Source organism: Arvicola amphibius, chromosome 1 (genome assembly GCF_903992535.2).
Source record: "Arvicola amphibius chromosome 1, mArvAmp1.2, whole genome shotgun sequence".
In the NCBI taxonomy this organism is placed as follows: domain Eukaryota; kingdom Metazoa; phylum Chordata; class Mammalia; order Rodentia; family Cricetidae; genus Arvicola; species Arvicola amphibius.
In genome coordinates this window covers 148,799,375-148,822,189 of record NC_052047.1, presented here as the reverse complement: position 1 = coordinate 148,822,189, position 22,815 = coordinate 148,799,375, and the positions used below count along the sequence as shown (strand labels likewise).

At 51.2% G+C, this 22,815-nt stretch overlaps 2 protein-coding genes across 2 annotated transcripts; one reads left to right on the top strand and one right to left on the bottom strand.

Annotated features, from left to right (window-relative positions):
* Nucleotides 1-394: 394 nt before the first annotated feature.
* On the top strand, nt 395-17,117 carry Actn3 (actinin alpha 3). Its single transcript, XM_038332832.2, has 21 exons — nt 395-832; nt 7,043-7,157; nt 7,366-7,485; nt 7,803-7,889; nt 7,973-8,060; nt 8,492-8,570; nt 8,655-8,736; nt 9,777-9,862; nt 10,140-10,232; nt 10,794-11,024; nt 11,116-11,263; nt 12,910-13,060; nt 13,512-13,620; nt 13,708-13,848; nt 14,247-14,429; nt 14,838-14,972; nt 15,056-15,235; nt 15,966-16,112; nt 16,197-16,262; nt 16,643-16,801; nt 16,883-17,117. The coding sequence occupies exons 1-21, from the start codon at nt 689-691 to the stop codon at nt 17,039-17,041; spliced, it is 2,703 nt and encodes a 900-aa protein (XP_038188760.1). The 5' UTR covers nt 395-688; the 3' UTR covers nt 17,042-17,117.
* A 176-nt stretch (nt 17,118-17,293) lies between these two features.
* Ctsf (cathepsin F) lies at nt 17,294-22,540 on the bottom strand. The gene is made up of 14 exons (XM_038336042.1): nt 22,184-22,540; nt 21,883-21,981; nt 21,579-21,663; nt 21,425-21,486; nt 21,258-21,333; nt 20,283-20,396; nt 20,015-20,160; nt 19,831-19,927; nt 19,671-19,751; nt 18,657-18,776; nt 18,511-18,575; nt 18,325-18,415; nt 17,903-17,961; nt 17,294-17,824 (listed from the first exon to the last, which is right to left on the bottom strand). Exons 1-14 carry the CDS (start codon nt 22,400-22,402, stop codon nt 17,750-17,752), a joined length of 1,389 nt encoding a protein of 462 aa, XP_038191970.1. The 5' UTR covers nt 22,403-22,540; the 3' UTR covers nt 17,294-17,749.
* Nucleotides 22,541-22,815: the final 275 nt, after the last annotated feature.

Below are 22,815 nucleotides of genomic sequence, written 5' to 3'. Positions count from 1 at the left end.
GCCGCCCGGTGTCAAAGTGAGGTGGTTGCCCAGCGTACTGCGAGGGCCACGCCCCTTGGATTGGCTGGCTGCCACGTCGGGAGGATTGGGTTGCAGCACCCGTGGCGTCGGGGTTTCCCGGCTCAGCACATTCTCCCCACACTCCTCTACAGCCGCCCCGGTATTAATAGACCTGGCTGGTCCTATCATCTGGCCCCAAGCTCGGGTGTCTCCATCACCCTAGAAAACTTCCCAAACAGCTTGTTGCCTCGGTGTTACTGTGAGACAGAAATGAGGGTCTGTCTCTCTCGCGCGCGCAGTGCGGGAAGGAGGGCAGACTCAGGTCCAAAGGGCAGCTTTTAGGATGGCCTGCAGCCACCACCTGGACTGCACTTTACAGACGAGGAAACAGACAAGGTCCATGACTCTCCCGAGATCACACAGCAAGCTAACCGCAGAGCTGAAATGCGAACCCCCTCTGTGAAGGCCAGTAATCACTCAGCATCCTCCGCGATTCCGCAATCTTTGACTTCAGGGCAATCTTTTCTCTGGTCCAGACCCAAGCTCCCTCGCCCCCTATCTGGCCCCACCCACCTACCCCATATTTAGTACGAATCTGATCTGGGGCTGGGACGGGCCCTACTTAACCCGGCCTGAGCGTTCAAGAGCTCGCCCAGTGGAGCGGAGCAGAGCCAAGATCCTGAGCAAGATGATGATGGTTATGCAGCCCGAGGGTCTGGGGGCCGGGGAGGGGCCCTTCTCGGGCGGCGGGGGCGGCGAATACATGGAACAGGAGGAAGACTGGGACCGTGACTTGCTGTTGGACCCGGCCTGGGAGAAACAGCAGCGGAAAGTGAGTGCTCACCCATTTCCCAAAGGCAAAACTGAGGCTGAGAGGCCAGGCAGTTCTTCCTGGGTATCTGGGCAGTTCAAGGACAGAGCCTTCCTTCAATCTAGACTGCCACTCCGCAGTCCAGGCTCTGCCCACCTGTCATCTGCTATCCCCAGGGCTAGAAGAAAGGCTGGGAGTCCTCAGGTGGGATTTAGGATATCAAGGATTTTCTGGAGTCCCTAAAGGCCTCTCCCCTCCCTCAGCTCCTTTGAGCCCACTGCCCCACTTCTCCCGGTGAAAGTAGATTTTGGACAAGGTCCAAGAAATCCAGCTTGTTGGGTGGGAGGTGAAGGGGTCTCAAGAAGTTATGTCCCTCTATACACCCACCCCACTCTCCAGTTAAGTATCCCTAGACCCAATCCTGAAACATGCCAGGCACACAACTGTGTGTGGTGTAGAACCATCTCGTACTCTTTCTCATCCTCTGCTATGTATTCTGCTCAGGGTGGCATCCTCAGTGCCTCTATAGACTTGAAGATTAAAGAAACTGGGGTCCAGAAAACGGCAGAGATAGACAGCCTATTATATACTGTGAGGAAGAAAAATAATTCCCCCCATCTGAGGGTCTTTTCCTTTGCCCCACCCCATTCTTTCCCAAGATACTCCTCCCTGCCTTAGAAACCCTGAGTCTGCTGAAAAGGCCAGAAGGTCGGGAGGAGGGGAGCCCTGGGTCCCCTTACCAGTAACTTAACCCGGGGACCCAGATGGACACTTGTGCTGAGGCAGCACCTTTGGGGGAGCTCAAGAGGACCATGTGGGCAGCTGTTGCCCAGGCCCAGCCTTGTAGGGCACTGCCCCCTCCCTCCCTGAACTATTTTCTCTCCTAGCTCCCTAGCGGAGGGAGCAAGACACCTGGGTTCCCTAAAGAGAAAATTATTCCAGTCAGACTGAGAAAGTGTTGTGGAGCTGCAGGCCAGGCATAGGGAAGGCAGCTATGAGGCTATTGGACATGCCTTTTTGTCAACTCTGCCCTATTCCAGGAAAGGGCAAGGTGCTGGTGTACCTAGCGGAATTTGTAGGAGTTAAAAACCCCAGAATTTAGAACCAGAGCATTTCTTCTGGGTTAGATGACAGAAGTTGACTGCAGGGGTGGGGAGATTGAGCTGACTGGGCTGAGATGCCTGGGGTGATCCACCCTCTACCCTGCCCCCCTCACTTCCCTGCACCTGTCTCCAAGCATGGCTGTGGTCCCTGAATTCGGCAATCCCCGGTGATGTCATCCCTGCCCCTGGCTCCAGCTGCTAATTACTCCTCAACAACTCTTGTCCCCACCCCCAGCCATCCAGCCCTCTCCCAGATCCAAGGCTACGTGTCCCTACCATGACATCTGCCTGTCTCTTGTCTTTGTCAACCATCCTTTCATTCCAATTTATAGCCACCCCTATATCCATCATCAGCGTCCAATAACAACCCCATTAAGTCATCAATAAAACAGGGTTGATGCTCTGAAAACCAGTCAGCAGCCCTGTAGATAAGGACATGTGGGTTATGTCTTCCTCATTCCACATTGTTGAACAAGGCTGTAACATACTTGTGGTCAGGTAGCGGTCTGCTCCATCCATCCCTGATCCTAATGCTTCTTGGTGACTGCTTTCTTGCTTTTCAATGACTCCAGGACCCAAGGTCTCCAGCTTTGGAGCACTCCCATTCTCCCCTGATACCCGAGTCCTCTTCAGTTGACCATATTGAAAAACAATTGGCTCATAAATATTTAAGGACTCATGTAGCCCAGGCTGTTACAGCTGCCCCGCTAACATTTTTTAAGAACAAAACAGGCTAGTCTTGGATTTGCCATGTGACCAAGGATGACCTTGAACTCCTATCCTCTGCCTCCTCTTTCTTTCCTTTTAAAAGTTTTATGAGATTTATTGATTTTATTTTATTGTGGTGTTTTGCCTGTGTATATGTATGTGCATCATATCTATGCTTGGTGCTTGAGGAGATCAGAATAGGGCATCAGATTCCCTGAACCCGGAGTTATGGGTGGTAATGAACCACCAAGTGGGTGCTGGGAATCAAACCCTGGTCTTCTGCAAAAGAAACAAAACAGCGGGTGAGCAATCTATCCAGCACTTTCTCCATTTTTTTCCTTTTCTTTCCTTTCTTTCTTTCGTTTTGTTGTTTGTTTTGTTTTTGAAGACAGGGTTTCTCTGTGTAGCCCTGGCTGTCCTGGAAGTAGCTCTGTAGAACAGGTTGACTTCTAACTCAAACTCACAGAGATCTACTGCCTCTGCCTCCCTAGTGCTGGGATTAAAGGTGTGCACTACCACCGTTGGGCTCCTTCCTCCACTTTCTAAGCTGGGGGTTGCAGGTTTGCACTACCACACCAGGTTTGAAGAGGTGCTAGTAGTCAAACCTGGGGCATCTTGTGTGCAAGACAGTCACTCTATCCACTGAGCTACATCCCAGATGTTCCATAAATACATCTTTTTTTAAAAAAAGTTTTACTTTAATGAATTTTTTTTTTTTTTTGGTTTTTCGAGACAGGGTTTCCAGGGTTTCTCTGCAGCTTTTTTAGAGCCTGTCCTGGAACAATGAATTATTTTTATTTATGTGTATGTACATGGGTGCCCATGGAGACCAGCAGAGGGTATCAGATCCCTAGAGCTGGAGTTACAGGCAGTTATAATGGCTCCTGACATGGGTGCTGGGAATCCAATCTGGGTCCTTTGGAAGAACAACCAGTGCTTTCAATCACTGGGCCATGATCCCAAGCCCACAAATAGGTAGTAAGAAGGTCTGAAACCAGAATGAAACAAAGTACACCCCCAACACCTCCTCACATCCACTCCCTTTGCTTTCTATCCCTTGTATCCATTCTCACCTCCTCATTTCCCCCTTCCATTCTAACAACCATTGTCTCTGCTCTGCAACCAGAGTGAGCTTTTAAATTTAGTTTTGGGCTACATTTCAGAGACTGAGGCAGGCAGCAGCCCTCTCTCAGATGGTCTGTTTCACATAACAAGTGGCAGGATAGCCAGAGCTGCATAGGGAGGCTTGTCTCAAACATATTAAGTTCTGATGCCTCCCTCTTGCCTGAAGCTTTGCCAGCTCTCTGTGGCTCTCAGGATCAAGTTTAAACTCCCTGGCTTAGCACCCAGGATCATGCATGACCTGGCCCCTGCCACCCCTCCGGTCTGTCTCTCACCACCGATACCCCAACACCTCCAGTTTCATTCCAGCAGTGGCCACAGTGCTGCAGCCCCACAGAGGGAACAACTGTTTCTCACTGCACATTTCCCCTTGTGTCTGCCCCTGCCTGACATGCCCTTGGCTGCCCTTCCTGGACCTGCACCAGCTCCTGCTCTTCCATCACAGATTCAATGTGAACCTCCATCAAGAAGCCCCCACCTAATTTGAACAATCCCCCTCCACCCCAGATCCCTCTGCCTGTCTCCATTGGTACACCTCAGAGAACAATTTGACTTTGATTGACTGTGAACTCCTTCAAGGCAGGACTACATCTTACTAAAACTCATATTTGGGACTGGGGATATAATTAATTGGTGTATTAAGTTGATTAAGTTCTGACTTAGTTTAGCATGAGTTAATCCACAACTTGAATCCTCAGCATCAAATAAACAGGGTATGGTAGTACATGCATGTAAGGTAGTAGTACATGCTTGTCTCCATGCCTGTCTTGATGGAGACAGGAGGATCAGAAGTTCATTGTTATCACTGGCTACAAGGTAAGTTCAAAAATACATGAAACCCTGGAATCCATAAGACTTGGCCTCAGGTTTGCCCCCATGAACCCCCACAACCCCACCCCAGCCAAGCTGCCTGACCTCCTGCCATTTGTAGACCCAGTGCATCCAGACTCTAGTTGTAGAAGCCACTGTGGGAAATACAATCTCTTGAGCTTGGGTCCCCTACTAAGGACCCACTTCTACACCCCTTGTAACAGAAGCTCATCATGTTCCCTTAGCAATGACAGCTGTCCAGTGCTTATAGCATCCTCTCCCACTCCAGCTCCCAGACCTGGCAACCTGGCTAAAGAGAATTCCAAATGGTCTCCAGGGCCACCTCTCAAGAACATCTGTTTTATGGTGGGAGAAATGCTTTTCTGCCAGCTTAGTGGTTGCACACGAATCTACTGATATTTTAATTATTACCTGCTGCCCCATGGCTCCACAGTTAGTGTCCCCCCCGGCCACTTAGGCTGTGACCTGGTAGAGCTTCTAGTCTCTTGGTCCTGGCTCTGCAGCAGCTAAGATATATAGGTTCAAAATTAACTCTCTATCCTTTCTATTTATCAGTAAGACTCAGGAGTCAAACCAGGCAGTGGTGGTGTACACCTTTAATCCCAGCACTGGAGGCAGAGGCAGGCAGATCTCCGTGAGTTTGAGGCCAACCTGGTCTACAAGAGCTTGTTCCAGGACAGGCTTCAAAGCTACAGAGAAACCCTGTCTCAAAAAATAAAATAAAAAATAAAATAAAAAATAAAAAGACTTGGGAGTCAAAGGCTGGGGTGAAAACCTGCTAGCTCAGAGAGGTTGAGTAGCAACTAACTGATCTAGCTTTTTGACTGGAGACACTGCAAGACAATCTTCCTTGTCCAGACCAAGAGAAGTGCCATACTCAAGTCCCCACCCTTGCCTTCCTGTATGTCTTCTCTATCAAAATTGCCGGCTTTCCTATGGCCAATTCCAGTCAGTCACTAGCTCCACCTCCTGATTTAAGGTTTAACATGAATTCCTAGTTTCAGGAGTGTCAGAGTTCCATCAAAATATCCTACAACAGAAGAGAATTCCAGAATCCTTCCAGGTCAAAAGAAGGGCCAGAGACATAACAGAGTCTGACCACCACCCTGGAAAAATTCAGGAACCAAACCACGAAGAGGTCAAGAGCTGGCCCCAGATCACAGAAAGGGGTGTGAGCTGGGGTTGGAGCCCAGCTGTGGACTCCATCAAGGATCCAGAGCCAGTGTAGCACTCAGGGTCTAAAGGCCTGGTTGTTTTGCAAGTATATACACACTCCTAAGACAACCCCATTCCCAACAGACGCAGCTATATCTCAATCTTCTTATCAAGGTGGAAGCTGAGGCTGGTTGTAGGGGAGGGGTTATCAGTGCTGGGAAAGACCCATGAGGGTTGCAGTATCTGGTCAACCAGTCACTTGTATGAGACCCAGGGGGGATAATTAGGTGTTTAATGAATCATTCTGAAATAACAGTCGATTGTTGATTGCCCATGCAATGCTTTTATGTCCAGGTTTCCCTGGCAGCTGATTCCCACCTCTCAACTAGATATGATTCCCTTGAGGAGCTCTCGGTTTAGAGACCACATCTCTGGCCTATCTGGACCCAGGGCATGAAATGTGTTAATGTTTTCTAATCCTATCTCCAGAGATTAAGATTAGACAAAGCTGTGTAGCAGGCTTTTTCTTTGGGTCGCCAGTTCGCAAAAATGACATGGAGACTTATTATTAATTATGAAAGCTCGGCCTTAGCTTAGACTTCTTTCTAACTAGTTCTTATAACTTAAATTATCCCCCCCCCTTTTTTTGGTTTTTCGAGACAGGGTTTCTCTGTAACTTTGGAGCCTGTCCTGGAACTAGCTCTTGTAGACCAGGCTGGCCTCGAACTCACAGAAATCCACCTGCCTCTGCCTCCTGAGTGCTGGGATTAAAAGTGTGTGTCACCATTTCCCGGCTAACCCATACTTTTTAATCTACATTCTTTTACATGGTTCGGTTACCTTTACTCTGGCCTCCTCATCCTGCTTCCTCCATGTCTGACTGGCAACTCTGCCTTTCTTCTCCCACCCTTCCCCACCCTCCCCTGCCCTACCTCTTTGTTGCAGAAGTCTTGCCTAATTGGCCATTCAGCTCTTTATTAAACCAACCACAGTGACACATCCTTGGTCTAAAGAAATATTTCCCAACAAAGCCAGAGTGCTTGCCTTACCACAGGGAGGTCCCAAGTCCAAACTTGTACCTATAGAAGCCCGCCACCACTTCTCTTCTCTCAGCTGAAATAAAACTCCAAAAAGGAAAGAAGCTGGAGAAGGATACATAGCAAGCCAGTTGGACCAGGATTCACATCCAGGGCCTTGAGTTCTAGGACCTATCTTAATGGAGGAGCTAGGTCTGTGTGCACCAGACTCGGTTCTGGGCATTTCCCATTCCCAGATCCGTTCCTACCGTCCAACTCCTGTCTTCTGTCCCTAGACCTTCACGGCATGGTGCAACTCACATCTGCGCAAGGCGGGCACTCAGATTGAGAACATTGAGGAGGACTTCCGCAATGGCCTGAAGCTCATGCTGCTCCTGGAGGTCATTTCCGGTGAGGGCTCGATCCGGAGGTTTGCGGGAACGGTGGCAGCAGAGAGCTGGAGGGGAGAGCTTAGGAGCAGCATTTTTGAACTAAGAAAACTTTCAGTGCTGAGAATCAAATCCAGGGCTTCAGTCGGGCTAGACAAACACTGTGCTCCTGAGGTACATCCCAGGCCCCCTCCAATAACCTTTGCCCCTTACCCTCTCCTTATACTCAGGCGAGAGGCTGCCCAGACCAGACAAGGGCAAGATGCGCTTCCACAAAATCGCCAATGTCAACAAGGCCCTGGACTTCATCGCCAGCAAAGGAGTTAAGCTTGTGTCCATTGGCGCTGAAGGTGAGACAGGGAGAGGAGGGGCCTGGGCAAGGACTCAGAGGGAGTCAGCAGGTTTCTTCTGCAAGACCCAGTGGAGATAATTATTCCTATCTGTCAGAGGCAACTGTACCCAAATGCCAGCCCAGCACCTGGTACCTAGCAGGTGTTCAACAAATCATTCTAAAATAGCACCAGATGACTACTGAGTGCTTGTTAGGCGTTTAGTAGGTATCAGACTTTGGGTATGGCACAAGGGTCAGGAGGCTGAGCCAGAGGACCGCGCACTGAGGCCTGGACACAAAGGCCTGGGGTCCAACCCTGACCCCTGTCCCTGGCAGAAATTGTTGATGGGAACCTGAAGATGACCCTGGGCATGATCTGGACCATCATCCTCCGCTTTGCCATCCAGGACATCTCTGTGGAGGGTGAGTAGAGGAGGAGGCAGATGGACGGGGCCAGATCAGACTCTTTCTTTCCCAGCTAACACTTCTGTCCCTTTGTCCCCCAGAGACCTCAGCCAAAGAAGGCTTGCTTCTCTGGTGTCAGAGGAAAACAGCGCCCTATCGCAATGTCAACGTACAGAACTTCCATACCAGGTCTGTTTGACGGCATCGAGGGGGCTCAGTGAGCAGCTCTGGTCCCTGGTCCATGAAGGTATAGACTGGCCCCACCCCAAGCCTCAGCGATTGGATGGGCTCCAGTTCACTTCTTGGAACAGCCTCTGAAAGGAGGACTCAGGATATAGTGAATGAATGGGGCTGAACAAGGATTGCAAACCTTGTTTGTGACATCCAGAGAAGACATGGATACCCCACACACCTAGAAACTGGTCTGGCGTGAGCCTATGAACGGGAAGGGATCGTGACTATAAGGAGCTGTGAGGAGATGGTCTAGCAATAAGAGACAAAGGAATTTGTACTTGACTGCATGTCACAGAAAAGGCAGTTCTGCCAGGGTGCTGTTAGGTTAAGGGTAGAACATGGCCTCAGCCTGAACCCAAGCCTGATGACCCTTTCTGTCTATTCAGCTGGAAGGATGGCCTGGCCCTCTGTGCTCTCATCCACCGCCACCGGCCAGACCTCATTGATTATGCCAAGCTGCGCAAGGTGGGCCTCTATAAGTCACACACCCAATCCTGCAGTCTCTGCCTTCAGCTGACCTTTCAACTTTTCCCCCTCACGCCTCCTTAGGATGACCCAATTGGAAACCTGAACACTGCTTTTGAGGTGGCAGAAAAGTACCTGGATATCCCTAAGATGCTGGATGCAGAAGGTGAGATGAGTGGATGAGAACAGGTATTAAATAGACACTTGACCCCGTCCAACCTCCACATAGTACCATGCTCTCCCCCCTCCAGTGATATTTCACTCCTGCCCCTTACTCTATCCCTACCCTTCTTCCATTTCAAAATCAGAGCCTCGTGTAGCCCAGGCTGGCTTCAGCCTCAGAATGTATCTGAGGCTAGCCCTGAACTCCTGATTTTTCTGCCTCCACCATTCAAGTGCTGGAATTATAGGCATGTGTCACCGCCCCTAGCTCTTTTCACAGTGTTCCATTCCTCTTTCCTCGTCTCCAGGAGCTTTCCATCACACACCCCTGCCCTCTGTCTCCGGCTTTCCTCTATGGAATGGCTCTGCCCTCTGTCTCATACCCCAGTCTCCTGGCTATCCAGGATAATATTGGTTCCCAAGACTGGAAGCTTCTCTGGGGCACTTTCTGACTGTGCTCCGTGAGCCCAAGCAATGTTCAGTCAATGAAGCAGCAAACATTTTCTGAGTGGCTGCTGCTTGGTATCCTAGACATCTGTGCACCAAGGAGACTGCTTCTGGCCCCTGAGGAAATATAAGACTTAGAGAAGAGGCAGAGAGACTGAGTTACAGGCTTCTGGGAGCACCAGGCAGAGATCAGAGACCCCTCATGAGGGCCTCAGATCTGCACCCTCATGCCAGGCCCTGGAGTGATCATAGATCAGAGACCCCTCATGAGGGCCTCAGATCTGCACCCTCATGCATGGTCTCACACCAGGCCCTGGGGTGATCATAGAAGGCTTCCTGAAAGAGCTTGGGGTAGCAGGCAGCCCATGAGTAGTAACCTCCACTTTTGTCACCCTGAGGTTGCTCTTTGCATAGAGGCAGAGTCTTGGGTTCATTCCCCACCCTGGCTTTGGTCAACATACACTTCATAAGACAAGAACTGAGGATGTTGCTAAGGTGCAGCACTTACCTGTCATGAGAAGAGCCCTGAATTTGATTTCTGTGCTTCAAAAAAACCAAACCAAAACAAAAAAACATATACCTTGTTGTCTTTCCCAGACATTGTGAACACCCCAAAACCAGATGAGAAAGCCATCATGACCTATGTTTCCTGCTTCTACCATGCTTTTGCTGGTGCTGAGCAGGTAAAGGAGCTCTCATTGCTGCTCTACTGAGGGCACTGCTGCCTGGGTAGGGTCCAAGAGCCCAACCTTGGTGTTAGCCCAACATTTGGAGGTGCCAAGCCCTGTAAGTGGGAGGGAGGGCCACTGTCTCAATGGGCCTTCAGGGAGCTCAGGGACAGAGGCCTTAGGGATGTGACCACCCCTCCTCGATTTGTACACAGGCCAAGTTGTTGAGGGAGGCTAGGTTGGGGTGTCTGGGGTAGCTTGCCCTCAGCCCTCTTCCTTTCCCCCACTACAGGCAGAGACTGCTGCTAACAGGATCTGCAAGGTGTTAGCTGTGAACCAAGAGAACGAGAAACTGATGGAGGAGTATGAGAAATTAGCCAGTGAGGTATGGCTAGGGCCAGAGAGCCCCTTCCCACTGTGTTCCTTACCCTGTCCCCACTGAACATCCCAACTCCTCTAACCTTAACCGCTGGCATGAGTCTGCAGAGCATCCTTCCAGGTTCTTTCTGTTCCTGCCTCCCCACCATCTCCTGCCCTTCTGTCAGCTAAACCCCCTGGTCATTCCTGATTCACTTATTGTTCATACATTTAATGATCCTGTCCTTCCCTGACATTTAGGCAGACATATGATCTTTTTCTACATATCTACCTATTTTGGCCCCTGGACTCAGAGATTGATTGTCCTGGAACTGGGATGTGGTTCAGTGGTAGACGGCTTGTCTAGACTATGGGAAACCCTAGATTCAGCACACACACACACACACACACACACACACACACACACACACACACGTATCCTATTCTCTGGCCAGTGAGGACAGTTTGAAAGTCCCCTCCACATATCTGAGGCCTGGCCCTCTGGCCACAGCCTATGTGTAGAATGGAGATGGGTGGGTAAGGTGTAATGGTCAGCTCAGAACTCTCTGCCTTGCTCTGGTCCTGGCAGCTACTGGAGTGGATTCGTCGCACTGTCCCATGGCTGGAGAACCGCGTAGGTGAACCAAGTATGAGTGCAATGCAGCGCAAGCTGGAGGACTTCCGGGACTATAGACGCCTGCACAAGCCTCCCCGTGTGCAGGAGAAGTGCCAGCTGGAGATCAACTTCAACACGCTGCAGACCAAGCTGCGCTTGAGCCACCGACCTGCTTTCATGCCCTCTGAGGGCAAACTGGTTTCGGTGAGCTAGTGCCCTGGGTGACCTTGGGTCCTTGATCCCTATCTGCATACTGGGTGAACTGTGGTGGAAGCCACCTTTGTTTCCCACACAGGATATAGCCAATGCATGGCAGGGCCTGGAGCAGGTAGAGAAGGGCTATGAGGATTGGCTGCTTTCAGAGATCAGGCGTCTGCAGCGGCTTCAGCACCTGGCTGAGAAGTTCCAACAGAAGGCTTCTCTGCATGAAGCTTGGACCCGCGGTAGGTTCATCTCATGGGACCGGACTCTTTCCTGGGACAAAATGCACAGAGACCAACACCCCTCCCACCTCACATCCCCCCACCACGAAATTGTCTTGCTATATAGTGCTAACTAGCTTGGAACTCATTATGTAAGCCAGGCAGAGATCTACCTGCCTCTGCCTCCTGAGTGCTGGGGGTGCTGGGATTATAGACATGAGCTGCCAAACCTGGCTGGAGACCAGATTTCTCTTTCCACCCTGTCTTGCTACAGTGCACTCTGGGCTCCTCTTGGGGCTGGTTTTGTTACCTATAAAACTTAATCTCCCTCCTCTCAGGCTCTGGTCCTCTGTAGTCTTTTTGGATTAATTTGTCACTTAGCTTTTGTATATGGAACAGGTGTCCAAAGATAAGTCCCTAATCTCAGCATCGCTGTCATATTCAAAGTATATTGATGTAGAATGCTGCATAAGTCAAATACATCACTCTCCATAAATAACATTATTTATTCAGGTTTCCATCAGAGATTGCAGTCCTACAAAAGAATAAATCAGCCGGGTGGTGGTGGCACACGCCTTTAATCCCAGCACTAGGGAGGTAGAGGCAGTCAGATCTCTGTGAGTTCAAGGCCAGCCTGACCTACAGCATGTGTTCCAGTACAGCTAGGGCTGTTATACAGAGAAACCCTGTCTTGGGAAACTTAAAAAAGAAAGAAAATCCCAAACCAACAAGAACAACAAAAAACCAAAAACAACCCCCCAATCTGTTCTGTTAAAATAAACAACATTAATGATGGATTACGGAATAGTGAATAACAATAGTTTGGATATTTTTATAAGAATTCCTAAAGTTGCGAGGTATGGTGGCACACTCATTTAATTCCAGTACCTGGGAGGCAGAAGTGGGCAGATCTCTGAGTTTGAGGTCAGCCTGGTCTACAGAGTGAGATCAAGGACAGCCAGGGCTATACAGAAAGAGACTTGTCTCAAAAACAAGCAAAAAAATCTTGAAATTTTCAGTTTAATGACTCTGTCGCAATCTCTGAACCTTTGTATCTGTCACCTACCAATACAGGGCCTCAAATGAAGTGTCCCTACCACTACTGCAATGAAGATTGTGGTCTTTATTTGAAAAATTACAGTAATTATTACTTTAAAGACACTTTTGCATTTATTATTTATTCATACAGTAACTATGTATTCACAAAGGCTCGGTCATCCATCAAGTGTCAGGCACTGTGTCAGGTGCTGGGAAACAGTGGTGAACAAAAGAAGCCAAGTCAAAGATTGAGGAGTTCACAGAGGCACTGAGTAGTTCAAAGGCCAGGCATGGTGGTACACGCCTTTAATCCCAGCACTTGAGAGGCAGAGGCAGGAGATTCTCCAAGTTCGAGGCCAACCTGGTCAACATGGGGAGTTCCACCAGGACCAACATAGAGAGACCCTGTCTCAGAAAAAAACAAAACAAAACAAAACAAAAAACCAGAAGAGTGGGGGAAGGGGGCGATATCAAGTAATTCCAAAATTGTAGCAAAGGCCATCCTGGACGGTGCTGGGATTGGCAAGCAATGCCAACGATCCGGCTGACATATTAGGGTATGCTGGGAAACCTCACACCCCAGCCATGGCAGCCTCTGGGTGACAGGACCCTGTTCTCTTCCTGAGCAGGCAAAGAGGAGATGCTGAACCAACACGACTACGAGTCAGCTTCGCTGCAGGAGGTACGTGCCCTGTTGAGGCACCACGAAGCCTTTGAGAGCGACCTGGCAGCGCACCAAGACAGAGTGGAGCACATTGCTGCACTGGCCCAGGAACTCAAGTAGGCGTGACCAGAGAGCTGCCCCGCCCCCTTCTCACTGAGCCCCACCCTATCCCCCTGTCACACCTTTACTTCTTATGCCCTTTCTGAAACACTATCCCCAACCCCTGCATTTATCCACTGGCATGCCTCAGTTACAACGCTCATGGCGAAACCCCTTTACCTTATGATATTAGCCCACCCCAGTCAGTCTTGGCCTAACTAACTACCTCCTCCAGTTCCCCTTCTCCCATAATCCTGCTTCTGAAACCTCAGGCTCCACATCCAGGGACTGGAGCTGAGGATCTTTGGTGCCAGTCTTCCTGCAATCACACACTGAGACCCCTGGAAGAGAAAGTTCCTCTCTGCCTCCCTAACCGTCACTCCTGCAACCTCACCCTGCCTTGGTTTCACCAGGGTTCAACTTAGGTCAGGGTCTGGCTCTATCCCTATTTCCCTTTCACCCCAACAGTGAGCTGGACTACCATGAGGCAGCCTCCGTGAATAGCCGCTGCCAAGCCATCTGCGACCAGTGGGATAACTTGGGTACACTGACCCAGAAGAGGAGAGACGCTCTGGAGGTGAGCAGGTGGGCCAGGGAACCGAGGGCAAGGTGATGAGGCCAGCAAGCCACGAAGGGTCTGATACATGGTCCCCCTGGGCCCTAGAGGATGGAAAAGCTCCTGGAAACCATTGACCAGCTACAGCTGGAGTTTGCTCGTCGGGCAGCACCTTTCAACAACTGGCTGGACGGGGCGATTGAGGACCTGCAGGACGTGTGGCTAGTGCACTCTGTGGAGGAGACTCAGGTGAGTGCAAGTATTCTGGGAGAAGTCTGGGAGGTAAACTGGTCTCACATCCCATCAGCCATACCTTTGGGTTCCTGGATAACAGGAACAGGAAGCAGGAAAAACCCGTTATGGAGTGCTGGGCTAGCAGGCAAGATGCCTAGGTTCTTTTTGTTTGCTTTTTTTGTTTTTCAAGACAGGGTTTCTCCGTAGGCTTGGAGCCTGTTCTGGAACTCGCTCTGTAGACCAGGCTGGCCTCGAACTCATAGAGATCTGCTTGCCTCTGCCTCCTGAGTGCTGCGATTAAATGCATGTGCCACCACCACCTGTACCAACTACTAAACGGCCTAGTTCCCTGTTCTGCCACCTCTGTTGCTTGCGGTAAGTTGTGCTGGCTGATCCTTCCTGTTCTTCCCCAGAGCCTGCTAACAGCACATGAACAGTTCAAGGCAACGTTGCCTGAGGCTGATCGAGAGCGAGGTGCCATCCTGGGCATCCAAGGAGAGATCCAGAAGATCTGCCAAACATATGGGCTGCGGCCAAAGTCTGCCAACCCCTACATCACCCTCAGCTCACAGGACATCAACAATAAGTGGGACACGGTCAGTGCCACTGGCAACGCTGCATGGTCCCCACTTCCTCTTGCATATTTGAATCAATGAAACCTCTGGTGTCCCAAGATATGGGGTATAAAGCCCACCTCCATCGAGATCTGGGATCTGCCACAGATTCCTCCTGGCACTGGATAAGCCTCCAACACCATTTCCCTATCAGGACTGATAGACATAAAGAATTTATTGGGTGCATATCACCCACAAGTGATACTTGTTATATCACTGGGCACCATTTTACAGATGGAGTCTATAAATATGAAGTCATTTGCCTCAGAGTTTATCCCAGTTTACTTCATGAGAACCAGAACTGAGGTTTGAGGGCCTGAAGGTCATCTCGCCTCAGAACCATCTCCTGGCCCCCAGACTTGGTCATGATACAACCACTCTCCTTCCCAGGTCCGAAAGCTTGTACCCAGCCGTGACCAGACCCTGCAGGAGGAACTGACACGGCAGCAGGTGAATGAGAGGCTCCGGCGACAGTTTGCAGCCCAGGCCAATGCCATAGGACCCTGGATCCAGGGAAAGGTGGAGGTAAGGGTGTGAAGAGCTGGGTCAGCTCAGTGAATGGGATTGCGGGAGTTGAGAGTTCTTATCCTGCCTGGGTACCCTTGCAGGAGGTAGGGCGGCTGGCAGCTGGGTTGGCTGGCTCTCTGGAGGAGCAGATGGCGGGTCTACGGCAGCAGGAACAAAACATCATCAATTACAAGAGCAACATTGACCGGCTGGAGGGTGACCACCAGCTACTGCAGGAGAACTTGGTTTTTGACAACAAGCACACAGTCTACAGCATGGAGGTGGGGTCTCACCCTTGGGAGAAAGGGGAGGGGAGGCCTGATGTACTCATAGATGGACAGAGCACATCTGTCCCAGGAGGGTTACCAATTCAGCCTGGCAAGCTTTTCCGATGTCCCATGGCAATATGGCTATCCAGCAATGGAAAGTGGCTTGTCCAGGCTAGATGTGATGCACACCTATGATGCCATCACTTAAAAGATAGAGGCACCGGATCAGGAGCTCAAGGTCATTCTCGGCTACATAGCAAGTCAGCCTGGGCTTCATGAGGCAATGGGGTGGGGAGAAGAGGGAGGAAAGGAAAGGAAAATGAAGAGGCTTGTTCAGAGTCATAAAGCATCCTAAAACTAGACTACAAGATTGGCCATGGTTGATGAATACTTAATACATAATAAGCCATTAAACTTTAAGATAGAAAGGGCTGCTTAGAGTCACTTAGGGGAACTTCAAGATGGGGACAAAGGCCCAATAAGGAGGAGAACTTTTCCAATGTCACATAATGAATTAAGAATACAACCAACTAGACAGCCAGGTGTGGTGGTGCGTGTCTTTAATCCAGCACTTGGGAGGCAGAGGCAGGTGGACCTCTGTGAGTTTGAGACCAGCCTGATCCACATTGAGAGTTCCAGGACAGCCAGGGCTATACCGTCTCCAAACAAACAAACAAAGTAAAACTGAAGTAAGGATAACAAGCTGGCCACCCAGCTGACTGCCTTGTCTCTTGCTCTCTAGCACATTCGTGTGGGTTGGGAGCAACTGCTCACCTCCATTGCTCGCACCATCAATGAAGTAGAGAACCAGGTATTGACCCGAGATGCCAAGGGTCTGAGCCAGGAGCAGCTCAACGAGTTCCGGGCATCCTTCAACCATTTTGATCGGGTCAGCAGAGCCCAAGTCCTGAGCTAAGAGATGGGGGCTGGTGGGATTTGGAGACCAAGGCTGATACCCATTTGTCCTCTACAGAAGCGGAACGGGATGATGGAGCCTGATGACTTCCGAGCTTGCCTCATCTCCATGGGTTATGACCTGGTGAGCCCCCAAACCACTTCTACAAATACCATTGGTTCCCCTCCTTCTGCCTGGCTCCCTCTTCACATAAACCATCTCTGTTCAGCACACCCACACAAAGGCTGGTTAAACACAAAAGTAAATCAAGGTCTTAGCTTGCCCCCCGCCCAAAGAAAAATGCTAAATTGTGAAATATTGGAGCTCTCAAGCAAGAGGGGGAATTGGGCAAAAGGCAGATTTATGCCTAGCATGAAGGACTCCCTAAAGCCAAGCTGATTAATGTCTTGGGAAGAGGGTATGTTTTCACTGGGGTGATAACAAGCCAAGTATGGAAAAGGGGACATGAGGGGCCCTCTTGGCTTTAGCGCTACAGACAAAATGCCTGCCCTCTGTCTCTGCAGGGGGAAGTGGAGTTTGCTCGCATCATGACTATGGTGGATCCTAATGCAGCAGGGGTTGTGACTTTCCAAGCTTTCATTGACTTCATGACCCGAGAGACTGCCGAGACAGACACAGCTGAACAAGTTGTAGCCTCCTTCAAAATCCTGGCAGGAGACAAGGTGAATCCCATGTGGTGGAGGGACTGGCGGGCTAGGGCATGACCCAAGACCTGTGGGCCCTTAATGTCTCCCCTTTTCCAGAATTACATCACCCCAGAAGAGCTGCGGCGAGAGCTCCCAGCTGAGCAGGCTGAGTACTGCATCCATCGGATGGTGCCCTACAAAGGATCCGGGGCTCCGCCGGGAGCCCTGGACTATGTGGCTTTCTCCAGTGCCCTCTATGGAGAAAGTGACCTCTGACATTCTTAACAGAAAAGGAGAGAGGGCACTTCTGTGGCAGATTCCACCGTCCCTCAGAGCAATGGCCTCAAGCTCATCCAGCACCATGCTTCTGAATAAAGATCAGGCTGTGGGCCTCTCCCATCTCCTTTTGGTTGCTGAAGGGGAAGCTGGGCCCTGGAGCTCCTGGGTTGGACCAGCTACTCCACCTTGACCTACCAGGGATCCCTAAGACCCATCTTTTCCCTCAGAGACTAAGCACTTACACCACACTGGGGAGCAGGATACCTCTTTATTGCTCTTAAAGAAAATTGGTTACAAGTTTCCTGGATGTGGAAAGGGACCAAAAGTTTACAGCCTCAGACAGAGGAAAACCAAGGCAGGAAGCCAGAGCCTGCTGAGGACAAAGTCAGATTTGTGATCAGAATATTTTCATTCTGCACCTTACCCAAGCCCGGGGTTTGTGCCCCAGCACTGGCTTCCATGAAAGCCTCCTTCCCCTCAGGATCCTCCTAGCTACCACAATTCAACAAAGAGGCAGCTGAGAAACTTCAGGTGGGCATGAGAGGGAGGGAGGGAGGGAAGAAGGGGCCCAGGGCCCACTGCTCACCCTGAGGTACACCAAGTGCTTGTCCCTCAGCCAGCTGTGCCTCCTGAGGGGCCTGGGCATGAGTCAGGCTAAGGAAGGGGCCACTGTGGTCAGCATCAGGTCCTGTGCCAGCAAGTCCCTCAGTTCACCACTGCCGAGCTGGCCATGGTATTCACACCACAGGCTCCAGACCCACGATACAAGTAGTAGTAACCCTGAGGGACAGTGGGACTTGGTGAAGGTGCTTAGGCAGGGTACGGCTAGAGGGTCAAGGCCAACCAGGCAAAACTCACCTCCTCACCCCAATTACTACCCCAGCTGTTCTTGATGGCCCAGTAAGGAGTCTTGGAGCCTACGGAGAAACACAGAACACAAGGGGTCAAAGACCCTTAATTCTCCACTCGGAGACTCATCCGCTGCACCCTTCATGTATCTGCAATGAGCCTGTAATAGGAACTAGGAGAATAACAAAAAGCCAGAGGCCCGCCTGCCATCCTCATAGAGATCTCATGCAGCTATAGGGGTTGGAGAGAGCACTTGTCCAATTGCCTCCAGAACAACCCTTCAACCTCCCACAGTCTCAGCTTTTCTGTCTACAAAAGGCATGGGTATTTCAGAACAAGGTTCCCCTCAGAAGGCCTAAGAAGCTGCTATCTAGTCCCTGACTGGGGCCTGGGATGGAGGGAAGGATAAGCCAGAGGCTGGTGGAACTCACGGTTGCCATAGCCCACCAGCAACACAGCATGGTCAATGAGCCAAGGGCTGCAGAGGGGCCGGAGAGGGCGGGCGATCCCATGGCGATAGAACTGAGAAGAACACAGGGAGTAGAGAGCTAGCTTGAAGGAGAAGTGAGGGAGGCATAGACACAAGACAGGCAGGAGCATAGAAGCCAGGGCCTCACCTGCATGCCAAAGGCGTTGATGGCAACTGAGATGGGTCCTTTCTGGGCCAGCCAGGCTGCCATCTCTGAGAGGGGAAGGCAGTGTCAGTGGTTACCTGGGCCCAGCAACATCAACCTGGATCCACCCCCTCCACTCCCCTACTCACTGTTCTCATTCTTGCTCAGCTCCACTGAATCATTGATGTAGACTTTGGCTTTCCGTGCTGAGAAGCTGCAGGCCTGAACATGGCCCTGGTAGCTGTAGTCATCCTCTGTCTCCAGCCCTCCTGGGAAAGGAGTAGACTCCTGTTTATCACTCCCTCGGACTCTCCCAGACACAAGAGTGACAAGCATCCCATAAACACGAGGCCACATGTTCCTTATTTATTCCCAGGGCCCCAGTCTCTGAGGAATCTCCTCAGACTAGAGATAACATATCTAGAGATGGAAGGATGTGGGAAGGAGCTACATTAACCAGCATGGACAGGACTCCATTCCCATGACCGCCTCCTTGCTGAGGCCTCATCCCAGGTTACCTGGCATTTTTGCCCTTTGCTGCTTGTCCTGCCCTGACAGTCTACTGCTTTTGTAGCTCAGTCACTTGTTAGGCTCCTGGACCAGTTTCTTTCTTTCTAAGCTCAGTTCCTTCGCTCACCATCCTACAGCCCATGGCTGATTTAATACCCCTCCTCAGGAGAGAGAGAGGTGTTGCTGTCAAGTTTAGCAGCACAGTAAAAAACACAGACTTCCAGGAAGTGAAAACACTAAGATTCACAGGGTCTTTGTCATGCATCAGAACCTCACATCTAGCTGGGTGTTGGTGGCACTCGCCTTTAATCCCAGCACTTAGGAGGCCCTGGCAGGCGGATCTCAGTGAGTTACAGGCCAGCCAGGACTGTTACACAGAGAAACCCTGTCTTAACCACTCCCTGCCAGAAAGAATCTTACATCTATACATCTATTTTCTCATTTGGCATTGGAGACAATCATACAAAGTGGACATTGTCTATCCCATTTCACAGCTGAATAACTGAGGCTGACAACACTGGCTTGCTGTAGACCATTAGCCAAAAAGGGCCAACATAAAGACCAGAACCCAGCTCTGTGTGATTCCTACACCCATCTCCCCCTTTTGCAAAGAGGTGGCACCTGCTGCCCCTTCTGACCAAAATGATGCATACCCAAATTCTTTATGGCTGTGTAGGCATTGGAGGGCAATCCACCCAGGCAGGCCTTGTCCACCTTGTCGCAGTCCAAGAGCTCTAGGAGACAGAAGCCTGGTTCCAAGGGGTCCTCTGGAGAGGCTGGTCTGAGTGTGAGGGGCTGGAGCAGGATGCTCACCCTGCTCTGACAGGGAGAGCAGAGTCCCCCGGTTCAGGAACCACTGGCCCTCCACATTGCCTGTGACAGAGAAGGCCCAGCAGGAGCCACACATGCCCTGCAAGACAACGGGCACGGTCAAGGCTCTACCTTTCATCAGGGCCCCTTGCAGTCTGCCTTCTCACCCCACTTCTGGGACTCCAACCTGGTCCTTCACTTCGGTGACAGCCCCTTTCTTCCTCCAGTCCCATTCGGGCGGGGCACGGGCATTTATGGACTTGGCTGGCCTCATCTTCTTGCGAGAACCATTTCGTAAAAGGGGATTCAGGTAGATGGTGTAGAACTCCTCCTCTGTAGGCAGAGGGGGGCAGGGCAGACAGGACTGAATATTTTACGCTGGCCCAGAAGAGGAGCTTCAGGAGCAGGGCCTAATTTCCTCCAAATTCTGTGACGGCTCTGGTCACCGTCCCCACCTGTGAGGTCACTGAACTTGGTGATCCCATACTGAGCTGTGCCACGGTCCAGGGCCTGAATCTTCTGTACTCGTACCATGTTTCTGGTAAAGACAGTCAAGCGCCACTGGGCTTCTGAGGACCAAAAAGGAGAGGCCTGAACCCAACCACATCATAAAAGGAGAGGTAAGAGGGGTGAGCAATCAAAGTCTTCCCCAGGTGAGAGGAACTCTGGGTTGAACTTGAAAGTTCTGAATGTGTCAGAGTAGGGGGCGGGATCAAAGGACAGCCCTGGTGTCATTCCTTGGGGTCTTTCACCTTTTTGCAGATGGTCTCTTACTGACTGAGAACTTAATCAAGTCGACTAGGCTAGCAGGCCATGAGTCTGTTTCTGCCACCAATTTCACTGCTGTCTCAGCCATGTTGGGCTTCTTTTGTGGGATCTGGAGGCCGAACTCATGTCTTAAACTTTCAAGGCAAGGGCTTTATTAACTGAGTGACTGCCTTAGTTCCTGAAGCTGTTTGTAAGGACAGATCCCTGGACCAGGTGGAATAAGACATGGGGGAAGCAGACATCAAGGTGAAAGAGTGAGAGGCATGGCCAACTTTGGGGACCTGAACTTGAGCAATGGCTTCTTGACTAGAACAGCAGTAACCAAAATGAAGCCTAAGGGTGTCACCCAGGGGAGGTCACGGGAAGGGTCAAGATGACTGGAGGAATCCAACAGAGAAAATCTGCTCTCCCAGATTTACCCTACCCTGCCTGGAGTGATGGAAGCCTGTGGTTTCTGGCCAGGAAGAGAAGATGGAAGGAGGAGACAGTCCACATTTCCTTTACAAGACAGCTGCCTAGAAAGCTGGGTAAGAACTCAAGGATTGGGGGGGTCCTTGAGAGACACAAGGTCCTTGAGTCCTTTCCTTCCTCAATATTAAGGTGCCATGACAGGAGAAGGCCCAAGTCTGATTGTTACCGGTCCAGACAAGGCTAGGTCCTACCTTCCTTTGTTTCGTAAGTCCGGTTATAGGTAGCCATGAAGTCCTTGAAGACTGTAGCCATCTTTACAGAAAAGTCCTGGGAAGGCAAAAGGGTATTTTTTTTACAAGTTCAGCCTGACCCCAGGACACTAGGGGGCGGTTGGCTCTCCCAGGTATGGGCTCCTCACCTGGGGCAAGGGGTCCTTGTTCAGCATCGGAAGGAATGAACTGAAAGTCTCATTTCCATACTCTGGAATGGGTTGGAACAGAGATTCAATCAAGGCTGTATTCTGAGGCAAGTATGGTCTGGGCTATCCCAATCTCCGTGAGCTATCCCAGCACCTGGAACCTTCGCATTCACTGGGCCACAGTCTCTCCTCAGCAGCACGTGTTTTCCTAGCTCATCCAGGACTTGAAAGCTGCAAAGCTGGAGGAAGAGAAGGGATAATCTGGAGACAGACTGGAACAAGATCCTGGCAAGAGCAGCTAGAAGCTCCTCAAAGGAAGGCCACATAGAAGGCAATCACACCCAGCACCTAGCGCCCAAATACCCACCCTCTCAGTGCATTTTGATCTCTACTAGTAACTAGTAATTCCAATTGCTTGCTGGCCTAGGGCCAACAATAGCTGGGACCCCATCACTTACCAAGGTTTTATTGGTCACAGGGAGCAGGCACACAAGAGGATCATCACAAGGTGGCTCCTCCATTGTGGCTTCCAGGGAGAACAGAGAGCCCCGACCCACCTGGACAGAGGAGAAGGTGAGGCTGGCACGGCCACCCGGTACTCTGGTCCTCTTAGGTGCCTGAAGCTCACCTGTGCTTCTCTACTCAGTGTCAGCCTGCACCTTTCCTCCACCGTCCAGGACAACACCCAAAATTTAAGCCAAACTCCACCTTGCATTATTCCCGGACCCAGGCCCCGCACCCGTTCCCCACGCTTCTCACCCGGCGGACGCGCCCGCGAACAGTCCCCAGCACGGCCCTCATCCCGGCAGCACGACCGTAATTGTACATATCCAGCGCGAAGCGGGCGGGCGCTAGCAGCTCCGGGGACGACAGATCCCAGGCCTGCTCGTCGTCTGCCCGGGGTTTGGCGGGGACCGGGACCAGGGCCACAGTCCGGAGCAGGGCCAGCAGCCACAGCAGTTGCAGCAGTGGCGCCATGACGAGGGCGAAGCTGCTGGCCAGGACTCAGCGACCCACAGACGCGCGAATCAACCGACCCCGGTCGGATCCCGCGGTCAGAGGCCACAGAGTGTCTCCCCACGACCCTGGACAGCGCCGGGGCGACCAATGGGCACCGACTCCTGGCGCCTGCGCGCTCGCTTATTTACGCGGGGCACGTGGAGCACGGGGCGGGGGGGGGGGGGAGGAGAGAAGGGAAGGCGAGGGAGGGAGGGGAAAGGGGAGGGGAGGGGGAGGGGAAGGAGGGGGAGGGGAGGGGAAGGAGGGAGAGGGAGCGAAGGAGGAAGGACAGAAGCCTGAAAATAAAACTAGGACCCACCACTTATTCCATCGTTATCTTAAGCAATGAAAGCCATATCCCTTTAATCACGGCAGACCTGTGAAGTAGGTGT